The sequence below is a fragment of the Phascolarctos cinereus genome, unplaced genomic scaffold (genome assembly GCF_003287225.1).
Source record: "Phascolarctos cinereus isolate Bilbo 61053 unplaced genomic scaffold, phaCin_HiC Scaffold_5;HRSCAF=322, whole genome shotgun sequence".
In the NCBI taxonomy this organism is placed as follows: Eukaryota; Metazoa; Chordata; class Mammalia; order Diprotodontia; family Phascolarctidae; genus Phascolarctos; species Phascolarctos cinereus.
The window spans coordinates 68,849,672-68,865,723 of NW_027555958.1; the positions used below are offsets into that span (position 1 = coordinate 68,849,672).

The 16,052-nt window shown below is 35.0% G+C and overlaps 1 protein-coding gene and 1 long non-coding RNA gene across 2 annotated transcripts in view; one reads left to right on the forward strand and one right to left on the reverse strand.

Moving 5' to 3' along the window:
- Positions 1–16,052, reverse strand: part of SLC30A7 (solute carrier family 30 member 7) — a 90,452-nt gene that overhangs the window by 12,775 nt on the left and 61,625 nt on the right. The window contains exons 9-10 of the mRNA XM_020999949.2: positions 7,241–7,331; positions 3,908–4,057 (exon numbers count right to left, since the gene is read on the reverse strand). Coding sequence (XP_020855608.1) covers positions 3,908–4,057; positions 7,241–7,331 — 241 coding nt within the window. The remainder of the gene's footprint in view (positions 1–3,907; positions 4,058–7,240; positions 7,332–16,052) is intronic.
- Positions 130–6,273, forward strand: LOC144457524 (uncharacterized). Its single transcript, XR_013486889.1, has 2 exons — positions 130–176; positions 6,057–6,273. It is a non-coding gene; the product is annotated as an uncharacterized LOC144457524 (long non-coding RNA).

The window sequence follows — 16,052 nt, forward strand, 5'->3', positions numbered from 1 at the left end:
GTTTCACCTTTATGAATTTATATATTATGTCATTTGGTGTACATTTTTATTATTGATTCATTGTCTATGTTTTCTTGAATCATAATATAAATCTCTTGTTTAATGATATAGTGAATTTTTATTTTTGTCTTGTAGAATGATTGCAACTACTGCTTTTTTAATTCACCTGATGCTGAGTAAGTTGTGCTTCGGTCTCTCATTTTGATTCATTATGTCTTTGCTTTTTTTGAGGTTCTTCATGAGAAACCAGATTGTGAGGTTTTGTTTTCTTGTCCGTTCTGCCACTCTGTCCTTTCATTGGACTATTTATTGTCTATTCATATTTAAAGTTAAGAGAGTTGCGCTTCCGTGCTCCTCCACTTTGTTTCTTCAATAACAAATTTTTATTGATGCTTGTTTTTTGATTATTATATATATTATATATAATTATTATATATATTATAATTATTATAGTTTTCCCCAGTAGACCTCTCCTTCCCAGACAGCTAATCCCTATAACAAATAGTACTTATAAAGACAAAAGAAAAAAAAAGGGAAAAAAAACAGTGTAATATATTGATAAATTAAAAAGTCCAAAAACATGTGCAATGTATAACACTTGTGGACTTCCCATAGTTTGGTGGTGTCCTCTCATATTTCTTCACCTGAGTCATGACTGACCTTTATAATTTTATTACATTCACTTCTGATTTTTGTGTATGTGTGTAGTTGCCCTTTCCATTTACATTGCTGTAGTCATTAAGTGTACTGTTTTCTTGGCTCTCCTTACTTCACTCTGCATCAGTTCATACAGATCATTCCATGTTTCTCTATTCATCACATTCATCATTTCTTAGATTCCATTACATTCACATGTCAGTTTTTTTTTAAGCCATTCCCCAGTTGATGGTCATCTACATTGTTTCCAATATTTTATTATCATAAAAAATGCTGCTATAAACATTTTGGTGTATATAAGGACTTGCTTCTTATATTGGGGTATAAGCCCAGTAATGGAGTCTCTGGCTCAAAGATTATGGACATTTTCATCACTTAATTTGTCCAAGTTTAAACTGCCTTCCAAAATCGGTGTACTATCTCACAATTCCACCAACAACATATCAGTGTGCCTATCATCCCACAACCTCTCTGACACTGACTATTTGCCATTTTTGTCCTCTTTGCCAATTTGCAGGGAATGAGGTAAAACCTCAGGTTTGTTTGGACCTGCATTTCTCTTATTATTAGCAATTTAGAGCATTCTTCCATGTAGTTATGAATACAGCCTCCTAGAGTGTTGGGAGATAAAGAGTTCACCAGCCTGGGTACCTGTTTAAAGTAACTTCTGGGAAGAAAGGCTGGCCCCAATTAGGTTTCAGTCTCCTTTTCTCAAGGCTATACCTACACATCACATACAGTGATCTCTGTTTTCAGTGGTTCCTTTGGCTGACCCTTCATTTTTATGGCTGGACTGAATCAATGTCTGCACATTTTTCATGGTTAGGGGAGGGCAAGGAGAGTGTTTCAACAAGAGTTCTATAGTTTTGTAGCTACAGCCAGGTCCCCAAATGAAAGACAGAACATTTTCAGCTTCACCCTTCCTTCTTCACTGGCTGGGCAGTCACTTTTGCCAGTTATTGTGGGACGGCAGATAGGGAGAAAGCGTGGTACACCAGCAGAGGCTCTGGTGTGTGGGTGGGTGGGCTCCAAGCACAACGCCACACATTTACTTTGTGTCTCTGTCAGGGACTCATGGAATTGATAGAGAAAGGGCACTGACTGACTGTATGAATGAATAAAACTCCCTAGTATCAATAAGGATTTTATCTTGGCAAGGCTCTCTCCTTTTTCCTGTGGACTAAGCTCTGTGTGTATGTGTGTGTTTGTGTGTATGGGGGGAGAAAGGGAGAGGAGGGAATGGTTCTTCTTTGGGCATAGGGCAAGAGAGGCCAGAGTCTAGAGAAAATGACTAATCAGCTGTATTACTGACTGACCAGATATCCCAGAAATCTCAAACGCTTTTTTTCTAAATGAACAAACAATAATCACACTGGGATCTTACTGTCTCTTATCTTTCATTCAAATATGTGGTAAAGATTAAGTCTACTATGGAAGATTGCTTGTGAAAGTCTACATGTACCCTAATAATGCCCTTACCAAAAATGATTTTGATGCATGTGCTATGTTGATAATACTCACAAAATTTTTATATAAATAGGAGAATAGGCATATAGGTTGTTAGCTACTGAAGTTCTCTCACTCAACTTGATTCAGGATAATAAAGTATAAGATTTTTTCCATGCCTTTGGTATCTTCCCCTCCTTCAGATAACTAAACGCCTCCCAAATGTCATCCTCAGCACAGGTTTCCTCTATGTACACTTGTTCTAATCCAGCTGATTTTCCTGACTTTGTCCTCTTTATTGGTATTTCTATCTCCTCTGTAATCCCATAAAGGACTGTGATATAAGTGTCCCGAGGGTGATGACTCTATTGTCCTGGGTAGTGAAAATGATGTATTAGTTAGTTAATAGATAATAAGCATTTACTACATGCTTATTATATGTGAGACATTGGCTAAGTACAAAGAAGAGCAAAAACAATATTTGTTCTCAAGAAGCTGACATTCTTAGGGTTAATTTACTTGCCCAGGGTCAAAGAGCTAGGAAGTGTTAAGTGTCTGAAGCCAGATTTGAACTCAGGTTCTCCTGACTGCAGGCCTCTATCCACTGTGTCACCTAGCTGCCCCAGGAGCTGACATTCTAATGGGGGAGTCACAACATGAAAACAACCAATCTCAATGGGAAGATATTGGCACTAAGGAGAACCAGGAAAGACCTTTCAGAAGGTGGAATTTTAGCTGATATTTAAAGAAAGCTAGCAAAGCCAAAAGGCAGAGGTGAAGAAAGAGAGAATTTTAGCACAGAATTTCAGAGTAAGTGAAAAGGCATGGAATCAGCAGATGGTATGTTTTGCTAGAGGTACAGCAAGGAGGCCAGTAAAACTGGATGATGCAATCAAATAAGATAATATATATAAAGTATGTAGCACATAGTAGGCACCGTATAAATGCTTATCCCCTCCCCTCCAAACCTTCTCCTTTCCCTATGTAGTATTTGCAAGGGAGGAAAATGTAAGAAGACTGCAAAAGTAAGAAGGGGCCAGGTTGTGAAGGATTTTAAAAGTCACAGAGGATTTTGTATTTGCTTTAGAAGGTAATATGGAGTTTTATGAGTTGAAAGAAAGAGAGAGTGACATGGTCAGATCTGTGTTTTAGGAAGATGACTTTGGTAGGTAAGTGGAGGATGGATTGGAATGGAGAGAAATTTGAGGTGGGGAGACCAACCAGAAGGCTGTTGCAATAGTCCACATATGAAGGGATGAGGATCTATATCAGGAAGATAGAGATGGCAAAGGAAGAATCCATAAGACTTGGTAACAGGTTGGATAATGGCATATGAGAGAGAGTTAAAAAGTAAAAGATGACAAGTTTATGAGGCTACCACCATTTAACAAATTAATAAACCGAGGATAGAGAACTTAAATAACCGGCGTAAATGACACAAGACTACCAAGTGTCAGAAAGAGGGTTTGAACCCAATCAAAATTCAGCACTCTACTCAATATATCATGCTGCTTCACCTTTATCCATTTAAAAAGTGGCCCATTTTTTTCCTGTCAAAATATGTTTTTATAATGTTTAGAGTAACAAAATTAAACCTGTGCTTGGAGAATGTATTTTCATAATATAATTTCCTCAAGTACTACAAATCTAAGAATTAAACAATACTTTCTATAAACTATAAACTACAGAGAAATCCCCACAATCAAAATCTGTGTCAGGAAAATACATAATATTCAGCTGATATATGCAATAAATAAAAATAATCTCAAAATTCTGCCAATAATAAAGTGAAGAATAGCCATACCTGAGTAAAAATATTGTGAGTCTGGCTTAAAATCCACCTTGAATCAGCATCAGGTGCAACTACTAATTTCAAGGTCCCAACATACACATCAGAACAAAGAGTCCAAAAATGCTGCTCTTGTAAATGATAAACTCCTTGCAACTGCAGAACCTAGAATACAAGGTGCAGATACAATCATTATCAACTATGCAGAAATTACTATACTTCATCAGAAAAATAAAATGAAATGTAAATGGAATGGTATCACACATGTCACATGAAATCATATTTTCACAAAAGTACCATCACATAAATTTACTAAAATCTATCCATTGTTAAGACTACCTATGTTTCTCTGGACAAAACATGAAAAATATGCCTTAATGCTTTATGAGGAGAGCAAGACAAAGATATGACACTCAAGTTACATTAAATATTAATTATGACAACTCTTAAGTACCCAGGTCACCCACAAGATCTGAAATTTTTTAATCTCAAACTGGGTTTCCCTTAAAACCATACTGATATGAGACCTACTTCCTCTACACTATGATGATACTGCAAAATAATTGACCAACTCAATATACTAGGAAGTAAGTCTTACTAAGCATATACTGCATTCAAAAGCCACCAACCATTTTAGTAATCTTCATGGGCAGGAAACCTTTAGATTCATGGCATCTAATACAATGCCTTGCTCATAATAAATAGTAACTTTGTTCAAAGTGATTTTAACTGATTTTATATATATTTTTAAATTTCTTGCAGTCAGTGTATAGCTAACCAGCTCATTGTAACTAAATTTGGGTCAAGAAAATATAAACATTTTACATCTAAATTAAATAGTTGTTTTTGTTCCCACAAAGCATCTTCAAATAGATTATTTCATTTAATCTTCACCACAATCCGTAGGTAAGCAGGACAAGTACTCTAATTCTCATTTTACAGATGAGAAAACTAAAGCCCAAGGAGATTAAATGATAATATAATTTTAGACAAGTAACAACTAAGAGTGTAGACTAGAACCATGGCTACTAGGTCAGCTGCCTTCTTTCTCTGGAAACAGGCAGCTACAAATTCCACTCACCACTTTATTTCATCATTTGAAATATAATTTTTTTTCAGAAAATATATATCAGTGTTGTTATAGCAATTAAGGGGGTAAGAAAATGGACCCACAGAAATAAGGGTAAAGGTAGGATAGAGCTGAATAGTTGTGGGCTTAGGCCCAAGAAGCATGGGCCTCAATAGTATTTAGAAATAATAACTCTGCTAGCTTTAGTTTTATCATTTATAAATGTATAGCCTCGTTATTTTGAACATGTTTTCCCTAGGAACTATCAGTATAGACATGATTAATCATTGAAACAGAGATTTAGTAGAATTCACAGAATATCAACAAGAAGAAACCAGCAGGGACCAGGTAAGAGTAACAAGGAGATGAACTAAGGCACTGACAAACAAGTACAATAAAACTTAATAGCATCACAGTTTACTCCTGAAGCTTAGATTGGGCATGTACAATTCTATGTTAATATATAGCAATACTATTGTGATTAGGATAAAAAAACAATAGTAGAGTAATACAACAGTATAGAGTAATAAAGCAGTGGACTTGAAATCAAACCATCTAGATGAGAAACCCATCTCTACTACTTACCAGCTATATAAGCATATTAATAAGTCACTTGACATATTTAGGCCTGTTACTTAACCTGTAAACTGAGGATGTGGGATTAAAGAATTTCTTAAATCCCTCCTAGTTCTAAACAGTCCGGTCTAATCAATGTATCCTAAAATCACAATCACTTTTTTAACAGTCACATAACACTGCTGACTAATACTGAGATTGCAATTTGCTGAAGCCCCCAGGTTTTTTCCACATAAACTATTTCCTATCAATGTATCTATGCCCCATCCTCTACTGATATGAACAAATTTATGAAACCAAGTTTAAGACCTCACATATATCCCAACTAAATTATTAGCTTTAGCCCACAATTTCAATTTGTTGAGATTTTTGTGTATCTCAATTTTTAGTAGCTTTTTTCCAGTTTTGTATGATATACAAATTTTCTAAATTTTTTAGATTTAAGCAGTATGCAATATTACATTTTCTTCTTCAAATGCTGTTTAAAAGATGCTCACTTTATGATCATTCATTTTCCAGGTTCTGTAAGGCAGAGCTGGCTCAGACCTTACAATGAGTCAAGTATGTGGTACAGTGAAGAATGGTAGATTTTTATCGAGGGATCCAAGTTCAAAGCCCAACTCTGCCATTTACTACCTGTGTAAACCTGTACAAGGCACTTAGCCTCTCCGGGCCTCAGTTGCTTCTTATGTACAACGAAGGGATTAAACTGGATAATAAAGGATAAAAAAGAAAATCTAAAGTGCAAGTGTGTTCTAAACTCTAAATCTATGATCCTACAACACTGTGATCATGACAAGTGTTATAGGCAAAATAAAGTTTGACTCTGCCTCTGGGGAAAAGGGAATCCTAACGTAGTCTTGTTTTTCATGAACTAAGGGGCAATTTCTTTTAGAACTGGTGTCAACATTTTTCAGATTCCACATTTTGAGTGGACAGTCGTTCAGTCGTTTTAGTCATGTCTAACTCTCTGGGACCCATTTGGGGTTTTCTTGGCAAAGGTACTGTAGTGGTTTGCCATTTCCTTCTCTACCTCATTTTACAGATGAAGAAGTGACGGAAGTAAGGGTTGCATGATTTTCCCAGGGTCACACAGCTAGTGAGTGTCTGAGGCCAGATCTGAACTTGGGAAGATGAGTCTTCCTGACTCCAGGCCCAGCACTCTATCCACTGCACCATTTAGCTGCCCAGGGTAGACAAGTAGCTAAAGAAAAAACTAAGTTTGAGAAGGATCTTTATGTAAATTTGAGGACAACATCCACAACTCAACAAATAGTTCAAATAAGCAAATGTTTATTAGGTACATGATTAAGTAAGACAATGGGCTAGCAGCTGAAAAGACAATCTCTACCCTTAAGAAGCTTATATTCTTAAGACGTTTGCATTATATCTTTTTATTATGCAATACTCAATTTTAAAATCTTTAAAAAGTGTTCCATTATTCTAACAAAATAAGAAAAAAAGCTCAGAGTTCCAGCTAAATTATATTTCACAACATTTTCTTTAGCAATTAAAAAAAATTTTTTTTAACTTGTTCAGAGTTAATGGCCATAAGTCATGATTCAATCCCGGACTTTAAAAAAAACCACTATATCCAAGCATATGCTCACCAAAAATTCAATACTTAAAAAACAAACACATTAAAAACCTCAGGAGTTTGGATCTTCACAAAACTCAAGAGGTCTGGAAGTTTTACAGCTTACCCTCTGATAGCACTGAGGCAGAGCACTTTCCAGTGACGGAGGTGTTCGCTGCATCAATATTCCAATTGATTCTCTTAACAGAGGAATAACACTAAGGGAAAAAAGATGATAAACTAGGTACACCAACTTTGTCAAAATACATTGCTGTTTCCTATGATGAAAAACAACTACAAATACATATATACACTTTTTATTACAAGAAACAAATACCCAATATTCACTGTTTCAAACTTCTTGAAGTAACCAGGAAAGTATTCTCTAAGGCACATTCTAGACAACTAGAGAACAAATCCATATCAATGTCACTTTAAGAATGTAAAACATATTTAAATCTCAAATTTGTGAAAAATTAATACATTAGAATCAAACAAACTTCTTTTTAGGACTATGATTTAATGCATCTGTAATGAAGCAGATTTTCAATTAAAATATGAAAAATGAACAAAATGGCAGAGACACCATGGCAGCTGGTTCTTAATATTTAATAAATACTCATGTATACAGCAATGTATCCGAAACCTATATGAACAAGAGAGTCATCCTATCCACTAATATATGTGTGTGTGTATAGTATGTATATATATATATATATATATATATATATATATATATATATATATATATATATATATATATATATATACATACACACATATATATATACACACACACACACACACACACACACACACACATATATATATATATATATATATATATATTAAAGACTAGCATAGCAAACAAGTCATTTTTACAGAAAACAGTTAAGTAACAATATGACAAAGGGTCAAAATGGGTGAAAGGACAATAAGTGCTAAACTCAGCTCTAATACTCTTAAGCTGGTATGGCCTGAATTCCCTTGAAGTAGAGTCCAAGGAGAGAAGGGGAAATACCTAAAGAACCTATCTGCCTATTGTCTTACTCCTACTGGGACTCCAGTGCCCAACTAATGAAGACAGACACAACTATCCAAAGGCAAGGGCTGACCTAGATAGAAATCAGAAAAATTCAGGAAATAGTTATTATCTTAATGTGGCTTGGGTCAGTTAAAAAAAAAAGGCCTTATTCTTGGGTTAAAACTGGGTCTTAAAGGATATGGACAGTGAGAAAAGAGAAAGAGGTGCATTTCAGTTCAGTTAAAATAGTTTGAGCGAAGGCCTGGAGTCAGGATGTCTTCCAGAAATATAATGAAATGAAACACATATCCCCATCATCCCGTCAGTTACTGGAGTTGTTCCAAAGATGCTTTCAAAGCCTATATAAGATGAGCTTACATTCAAGACTTATGTTCAAGTACAAAAAGCAGTCATTTTTTCTAACTGTACAGTGTCCAGAGAACATTAAAGGTAAAACAGTAATAGCACAATAGTGAGTGATCATTCCAAGACTGTTTCCACCTGATTTCCTCTGAACTCAGATGAGACAAATGAGATAATAACACCTTCCCAGAGAAAACAGCAAAGACTAACAATAGTTATGCAACCTTATTCCTCAACTAAAACTACTTTCTAGAAGCTTAATCTGAAACTCTTTTCTCAGTCCCCATGCTTCTCAATATATCTGATACATTTGGCAGCACTGCCTATCCTCTGCTCCTGGAACTCTTTCCTCTCTGGTTTTTCATGACACAACTCTCTCTTGGTTCTTTGTCTAACTATCTGACAGCTCCTTCTCATCCACCTTTGCTGGTTCATCATTCATCACACCCCCTAACTGTGGGTGTTCCCCAAGGTTCTGTCATAGACCCTACCCTCTTCCTTCTCTGCAAACTCTAAGTAAACTTTACAGCTCTAATGGCTTAAGCTATAAGCAAGAGAGAGGAAGCAGTGAGTGCCACTGCCCTCTATGACAGCAATTTTATCCCGTGATCAAATAGGTCATGATTCTATCTTCCATAAATTTACCTAAATGCTTCTTGTGAAATTATTTTAAATTACAGCCTAGGGAATTTCCTAGGATGAAGAAGTTCATGTTTGCTACCCTCGGTGAAAAGGGGAAGATGTAAATGGTAGATTAGTAAATAGGCAGTGAGAGATATTAACCAACAATGGACATCAATAAAATACTTCCTTAAAATATGCAAGGGGAGAAAAGTACAAACAGGGAGCCAAACAAACATAGCAATTGTATGTAAATGCACATATACATATATGTATACATATGTTTACATAACATTTATCATAAACAAATTATATACAGGGGAGGTTCAGCATAAATAGGGAGCCAAAATAACATAGCAGTTTTGTTACCCTGTATAGGAGACTTTTTATGTTTATTAATGATTTCAGTTCAAAATAAAATATTTTTAAGCAAGAAATTATATCTCCTTTTACTTTGTTATAAAATTCCAACTGTCAATGAATACCCACCAGTTCTAGTAGTTTCAACATTGGTAAACAATTAATATGATTTCTTTAGCTGCAGGAATTTTCTTAAGTGTTAGAAGTGATCATTCAGCCACATTATCCAATGCAGGAATCATAACATATAAGCAATTAATAATTATAAAAAATCAAAGCCCCAAACATTTGTTATTAGCATAAATGTTTATTGAAAAAAATGCATGATATTTTGTCTGAACAGATTTATATAGTAAGAAAGTATGGTACTATCCAGCAAGAGTTATTTATTTTGCTCAGGTTTTTATTTTAAAGAATGATTTTTCTACAATATGAAATTTAAAATGGTTGCCTGTTTAGACATGTTACTATGAAATACAGCCAACAGCAGCAACCACCTTGCTGAGGTACAAGGATGCATCATATTAATTTCTTCAGCAATAGCTTTGCAAATTTGCAAGAATTTCAACTGTGAAATATGGAATAGACTCTGCAACTAGGTCATAAGACTGTGGGGGGAAGCGGACATGTATTTGATAAATCGTAAAATGAAATTCAATTCAGAATCATATTCTACTTCTACAGTAATTGAAATGGCCATCTGAAAATTTTTTAAATGTATAAAAATTTGGGGGTTTTGCTTTTTAAAATTAAGTCAATGGCTTGAAGATAGTTTCCCAATGAAGATAATATGCGATTCATAAAACAGAGTTTGCATGGGTTCCATCTAGCCATAATGAAAGGATCTATGAAAAATGGCAAGCTTTGCAAATTCCTGATGTTCACTAAGGCTTATAGTCTAATCCAAGCCTAAACAGTAAACATTTGGAAACTATTAGAGGTTCTCTTCTCTGGCTAACTACCCAGTTTTAAAGTAAAAATAAGGTTTTTTGCTGATAAAAAAGAAAAATTTCGTAAGGTGAAGAAATTCTCAGCAAAACAGGAGTTCATTCTTCAACAGCTGGTGATATCACTACCTGATCCCTTTAGATAAATGCCTTATTTAAACCACTTATTTATTGAGGAGTGTCTTTTCGTCTTATCCAATGTCAATATATTCTCTCTCTCTCAATATATCCATCAATCTGCTATCTATATTTATATTTATACATTTATGTTCATATAGATAGATAAACCTGGATATCAAACTATTTACAGTGCTATACTAATAATAATAGTTAACAGTTGGCTTACAAAGAACTATATATATATATATATGTGTGTGTGTGTGTGTGTGTGTGTGTGTGTGTGTGTGTGTGTGCATATATATGTATAGAGGGTGAAATGCCTATATAAATATCTATATCTATCTTACTTCATCCTCATAACTATGCAAAGTATGTGCTATTACACAATTTTACAAAGTTTTGAGAGGTTAAGTGACTTGCTCAAGGTCAAACAACTATTTTTTCTTCCATTCAATAATTTCTTTTATTATTCAAACATAATTAATTTTGTAAATGCAAAACTATCTATATCTTATCTAATCAGAGCTGTTTATTTTGCTTTTAATGATACCCTATAAACCACAGATCACAGATTTAGTGCTAGAAAGGTCTTTAGAGTCATGTAATCCAAACCTGTCATTTTTCAGACAAAAAAGCTAAAATCCATAGAGATTAAGTGACTTGTACAAGGTCACATGAAGAGTAAGAAATAGATATGGGCTCTGAACCCAGGTTCTCAGACTCTAAATCCACTACCCTTCCCACTGTATCATACCTTGTTTTGATAGGAATTCTCCCCCTAGCTATGGCTATGAAAGGAACTGCTTTTCCTTCTTTAACAAGATAGGACTTTTATATTCTGGTCCCAGATTCATCAGGAGCTTGTTCTGTTATATGGTTTAAGATGCTGATCTAAATCTAATTTCTGCTTTCCAAATTTCCCAGCAGCTCCTGTCAGACAAGAAGTGCTTCTAGGAGCAATATATACTTGGAGATTTACCAAGCATGAGCTACTATGTTTTCTGGTTTCTTTGGCAGGTCTGTTGTAATGACTTATTTTCTATTTTTTAACCAGCACAATCACAGAATGAATGCTTGAAAAGACATTAGAGTGATATCATCCAGTACATACTCCTCATTTTATAGATAAAGATACTGAGGTTCAGAAAAGTTAATGACTTACCCAGGCCACACATTTGGCCAATGGCAGAATCAGAATGGGAACTCAGGTCCTCTGACTCAACATTAATACTCTTTCCATTATACTATACAGTATGCCAAATAGTTTTGCTGGTTCCTGATTTGAAATATAGTTTGAAAACCTTAGTTTTCCTAGTTTGCCTTTTTAGAAGGGTAGATTTTTTTTTTATTAGAAAGATCACTGTTTATTAAATGATGTGAATCTCTAATGGCCACCTTTCATCAACTTACTAAGTAAAGTAGAAGTGGGAAGAAATTTTGGCTGCTAGGAATTTATTCAAATTTATTTTCTGTCAATTTCAACTTATTTAGTGATTTCAGTAAGTTTGCCATTGGAAGATGATGTCATTTCAACTACAGATAAGAATCCAGATATGGTGTTTATTCTGGACCCAAAACTCACTTGACTAAATTACCAGATGGTCCAGTTCAACAATCTAAATCTTAATGGATTTAGGTGACAAGAGCAGCCCATTCTCAGAAGAACCTTTGAATATTTCAAGTTACAGCTTCAACCAAACAAATTAAATGTCCAAAATTTAACTGCTATAAAGGTAAAGAGCTGGTAACAAAAATAGACCCAAAAAGATCTTATTCTTCTTTGAAGCATAGGCAACAGAGTTATATTTAGACAGCAACACACTCTGTCTTATGGTACACACAGTCAAATTTCTATCATTCATGCTAATGGAGAACAAAAGTACAAATCACCAGGAAAAAAACCAAAAAACTTTAATCCAGTACTCCCTTCCAGTCAAGGAGGATGAAGAAAGAATGGATTCAGGAACGAATGAAGTTTTACTTCCTTTCCCACACCCTCTTGACCCCCACCAAATTCAAACTACCATTATATTTGTAATAAGAAATCAGAGAGGCCAGGAAATATTATTATACGATCTCCACGACATCTAGGTAAGCTGGGGCAAGAGCAGGAAATGAAAAAAGATGGGAGGTATGAAGAACATGTTTGGAAAAACAGATATGAAGCTAGAGTACCTGTCTTAGACAAATTAGATAAAACAGCAGCATGAATTCACTGAAGTTGCCATTAGAGGGAAACAAAAAAAGATTTTCAAAACTAGTAAACATGAGGAGAGGATCTCAAAAAGTGTTTGGAGGTGGAAAAAAGTGAAAGAGACTAGAACTGGAAAAAGAAACTTGATAAAGAAGGCTGAGAGCCAACAAACAAGGTATGGATAACACAAAGACTGTTCAAAGGGTGATTTGGTCAATCTTGGAATCAATAAATATGAACTGTGCCAGAGAAAACAGTATACCTTTAACTGACCTAACTCTGTGTACTCTGTGCCCTGAGATTTCCTCAAACTGCTAAAGTAGATTTGCATTTTAAATGACTGGCTAAGTGTGCTGTGCTGGGGGGGGGGGAGGAACAACAACAGAAAAAGGGTACAGGAAAGAAGAAAAAGAGAAGAATCTCAAAAATGTAGCCTAAAGTAAATGAAACTTTGTTATCTCAGATTATATGACTAAAACTGGAGGGCTTCCAGTTGGGAAAATCACAATATAGTGAGACAGAAATGCTGCTAAGCCTAAGAATACAGAGATTAGCTGTGTGATCTTGGGAAAATTACTCAATTTTTCTGTGCCTCAGTTTCTTTAAATGTAAAATAAGGATAAAAATACTTGTACTAACCATCTTAGAGTTGCTGAGAATTGCTTCATAAACCTAGGGATTTTAAAATATTATAGAAATGTGGAGAGGCAGTCATACCATTCAGTCATTTTTTCAGTCACATCCAACTCTACGTGACCCCATTTGGGGTTTTCTTAGCAAATATACTGGACTGGTTTGCTATTCCCTTCTCCAGATCATTTTACAGATGAGGAAACTGAGGCAAGTAGGGTTAAGTGACTTGCCCAGGGTCACATAGCTAGTAAGTACCTGAGGCCAGATTAACTCAGAAAGATGAGTCTTTCTGACTTCAGGCCCAGCACTCTATCCACTGTGCCCCCTAGCTGCTCTCTATCACAGCACATGGATTGAAAAGATCGAGGTTCAAAATCTTCTGACACATTATTGACCATATGACCATGGGAAAGTCACTTACACGCTTAATGATCCAAGCAACTCTCCAATACTAGAAGAAGGAAAGTAGTTGTGGATTTGCTTGATAGAGAAACTTTCCTCACAGGGATTTCTTTACACCAATGAAATCAGAGGTCCAGATCAACTCCTCCCCGCTTCCCCCTCTCCCCCCAAAAAACCCCGAATAAACCTTAAAATGTTAGTAGCATACTCAAAGGTACTTAATCAATGCTTGTCATGAATGAATGAATGAACAGCAATAACAAGATTCACTTCTCTAGACCTCAGAAGTATGAGACTGGAGAAAGTATCCAGAATGGAGCAGGTACCAAATACCTCTTTTTCTTTGACTTTATCTCTATTTGGGTTAAATATGTAATCTTATTAATTAGCATATTCAAGAGACAGATTCTATTTGAGCAGATGATGATTTTCCCAACTAAGTCATTCAAATATGACATGAAGCAGGGCTGAGAGCTAAAAAGTACTGTAAACTGGATCAAGAAAAGATATGCTTTAGCCAAGAGGAATTAAGAAACACTGAGGAATAAAGACACAAATAAAAACTCAAATAACTTTGGAAAAGAAAGCGAGTAAAATTAATCCCAAAACAAGAATGGAGAAGAAAGTTAAGGAATACTAACAAGATTTCATGCTACCCTACGGTTCCCGAGCAGCAATGACAAACTTCTAAATTCATGCCTGGGTAATCAGGAGTGGACAAGCTTGAGTGATTAAGCTCTAACAGCTAATTTCAATTACTGATGCACAAAGACCCACCTGAATAAAAGCAAATACACTATGATTGATCCATGAGGTATTTTTAAAAATCTAAAATAAACTTCTTTAAATTCTCTGCATAAACAGTTCTCATTTAGTGATTCAATATAAGCTCAACACTAACAGTTCATAACATGCTAATTGTGTTCACACAACTGGTTGCTAATGCAAGAATGAATTATTTTCTGGAGGTATAGTTAACTGAAAGTACAATGCAGTTACAAGAACATGTAGGTGGCTAGAAAGTTTTCCAACAAGCAAGTGTGAATTAAGGGTTTTGCAAAAAATCTACAAAGAAAACTGATCATCTTTCTCTGCTTCAAGCTGGTAAATGAAAACTGAAAATGTTAATCATTTTAATACTAAAATTTCTCAGATAATATGGCTGTCAAATGAAGGAAAAATGAACCATTTCCCAAATATTCCTGAATTAAAAGGTTCTAAAAATATTCATCAAATTCTTTATCAAAATGAACAGAAGAGAAACAAAAGGCTGAAGTAATTCACATATGAAATCTAATAACACATATGCTATGCACATGCCAGGTAAAGTGTATCCAAATTTCAGCAAGATATTTCACAAAGTGAATCAAGACATCCCTATGTACAAAATTTTAAAATGAGGACTGGCTGACAATATTACTGAGTAGAAATACGGCTGGATGAATGAGTTTAACTAGGGTGTTGATGAATGGATCAGAGTCAACCATGATTTATGGACCTATCCTTGGTTCTGTTGTAGTTTAACAGTTTAATAATTTGGATAAAGATACAAAAGGCTGTGTATCAAATGTATATACACTATAAAGCTAGGAGGGATAGACGACAACAATAATAATAATGATAGCAAGCAATCAGGTAAGGTTTACAAAGCACTGTACATATGTTATCTCATCTAAACTTCACAAGTAGATACTGTTATTATCTATATTTTAAAGAAGAGGAAATTGAGTCTGAGAAAGGTTAAGTTGTTTGCTGGAGACACACAATAGTAAATGGGATTTCATTGGGGTTTTCCTGACTCCAAGTTCAACACTCTGCCTATTATGCAACCTGGCTGCCATGTTGCATGGCAGAATCAGTGTTCAAAAAAGTCTCACAAGGCTAAAATAATAGGTTAAATATAATAAAATGAAATGCAACAGGGATAAATGTAAAGCTGATGCCCTTAGATTTAAAAACTCAACTGTACACATGCAGAATTTGTAAGGCCTGGTTTAATGGCAATCCATATGAAAAGGTCCTAGAAATTTTGCTTGACTGTCAGCTCAAAAGAAGTTAAGATTGTGCTGTGGCTATTCCAAAAGCTAATATAACTTAAGACTGAATTAAAAGACTTATAATATGCAAAATAATACTTCAAAGATTTGTGATTTTTTGACTGTGAGCACTCTGCAACAATGAAGGTCATAACCCTGGTCTTACCAGAAGTTTTTCATGAGTTGTTGTGGCTGGAAAAAAAAAGTGATTCCTCAGGAGTTAATCCTCCAATGGCAGA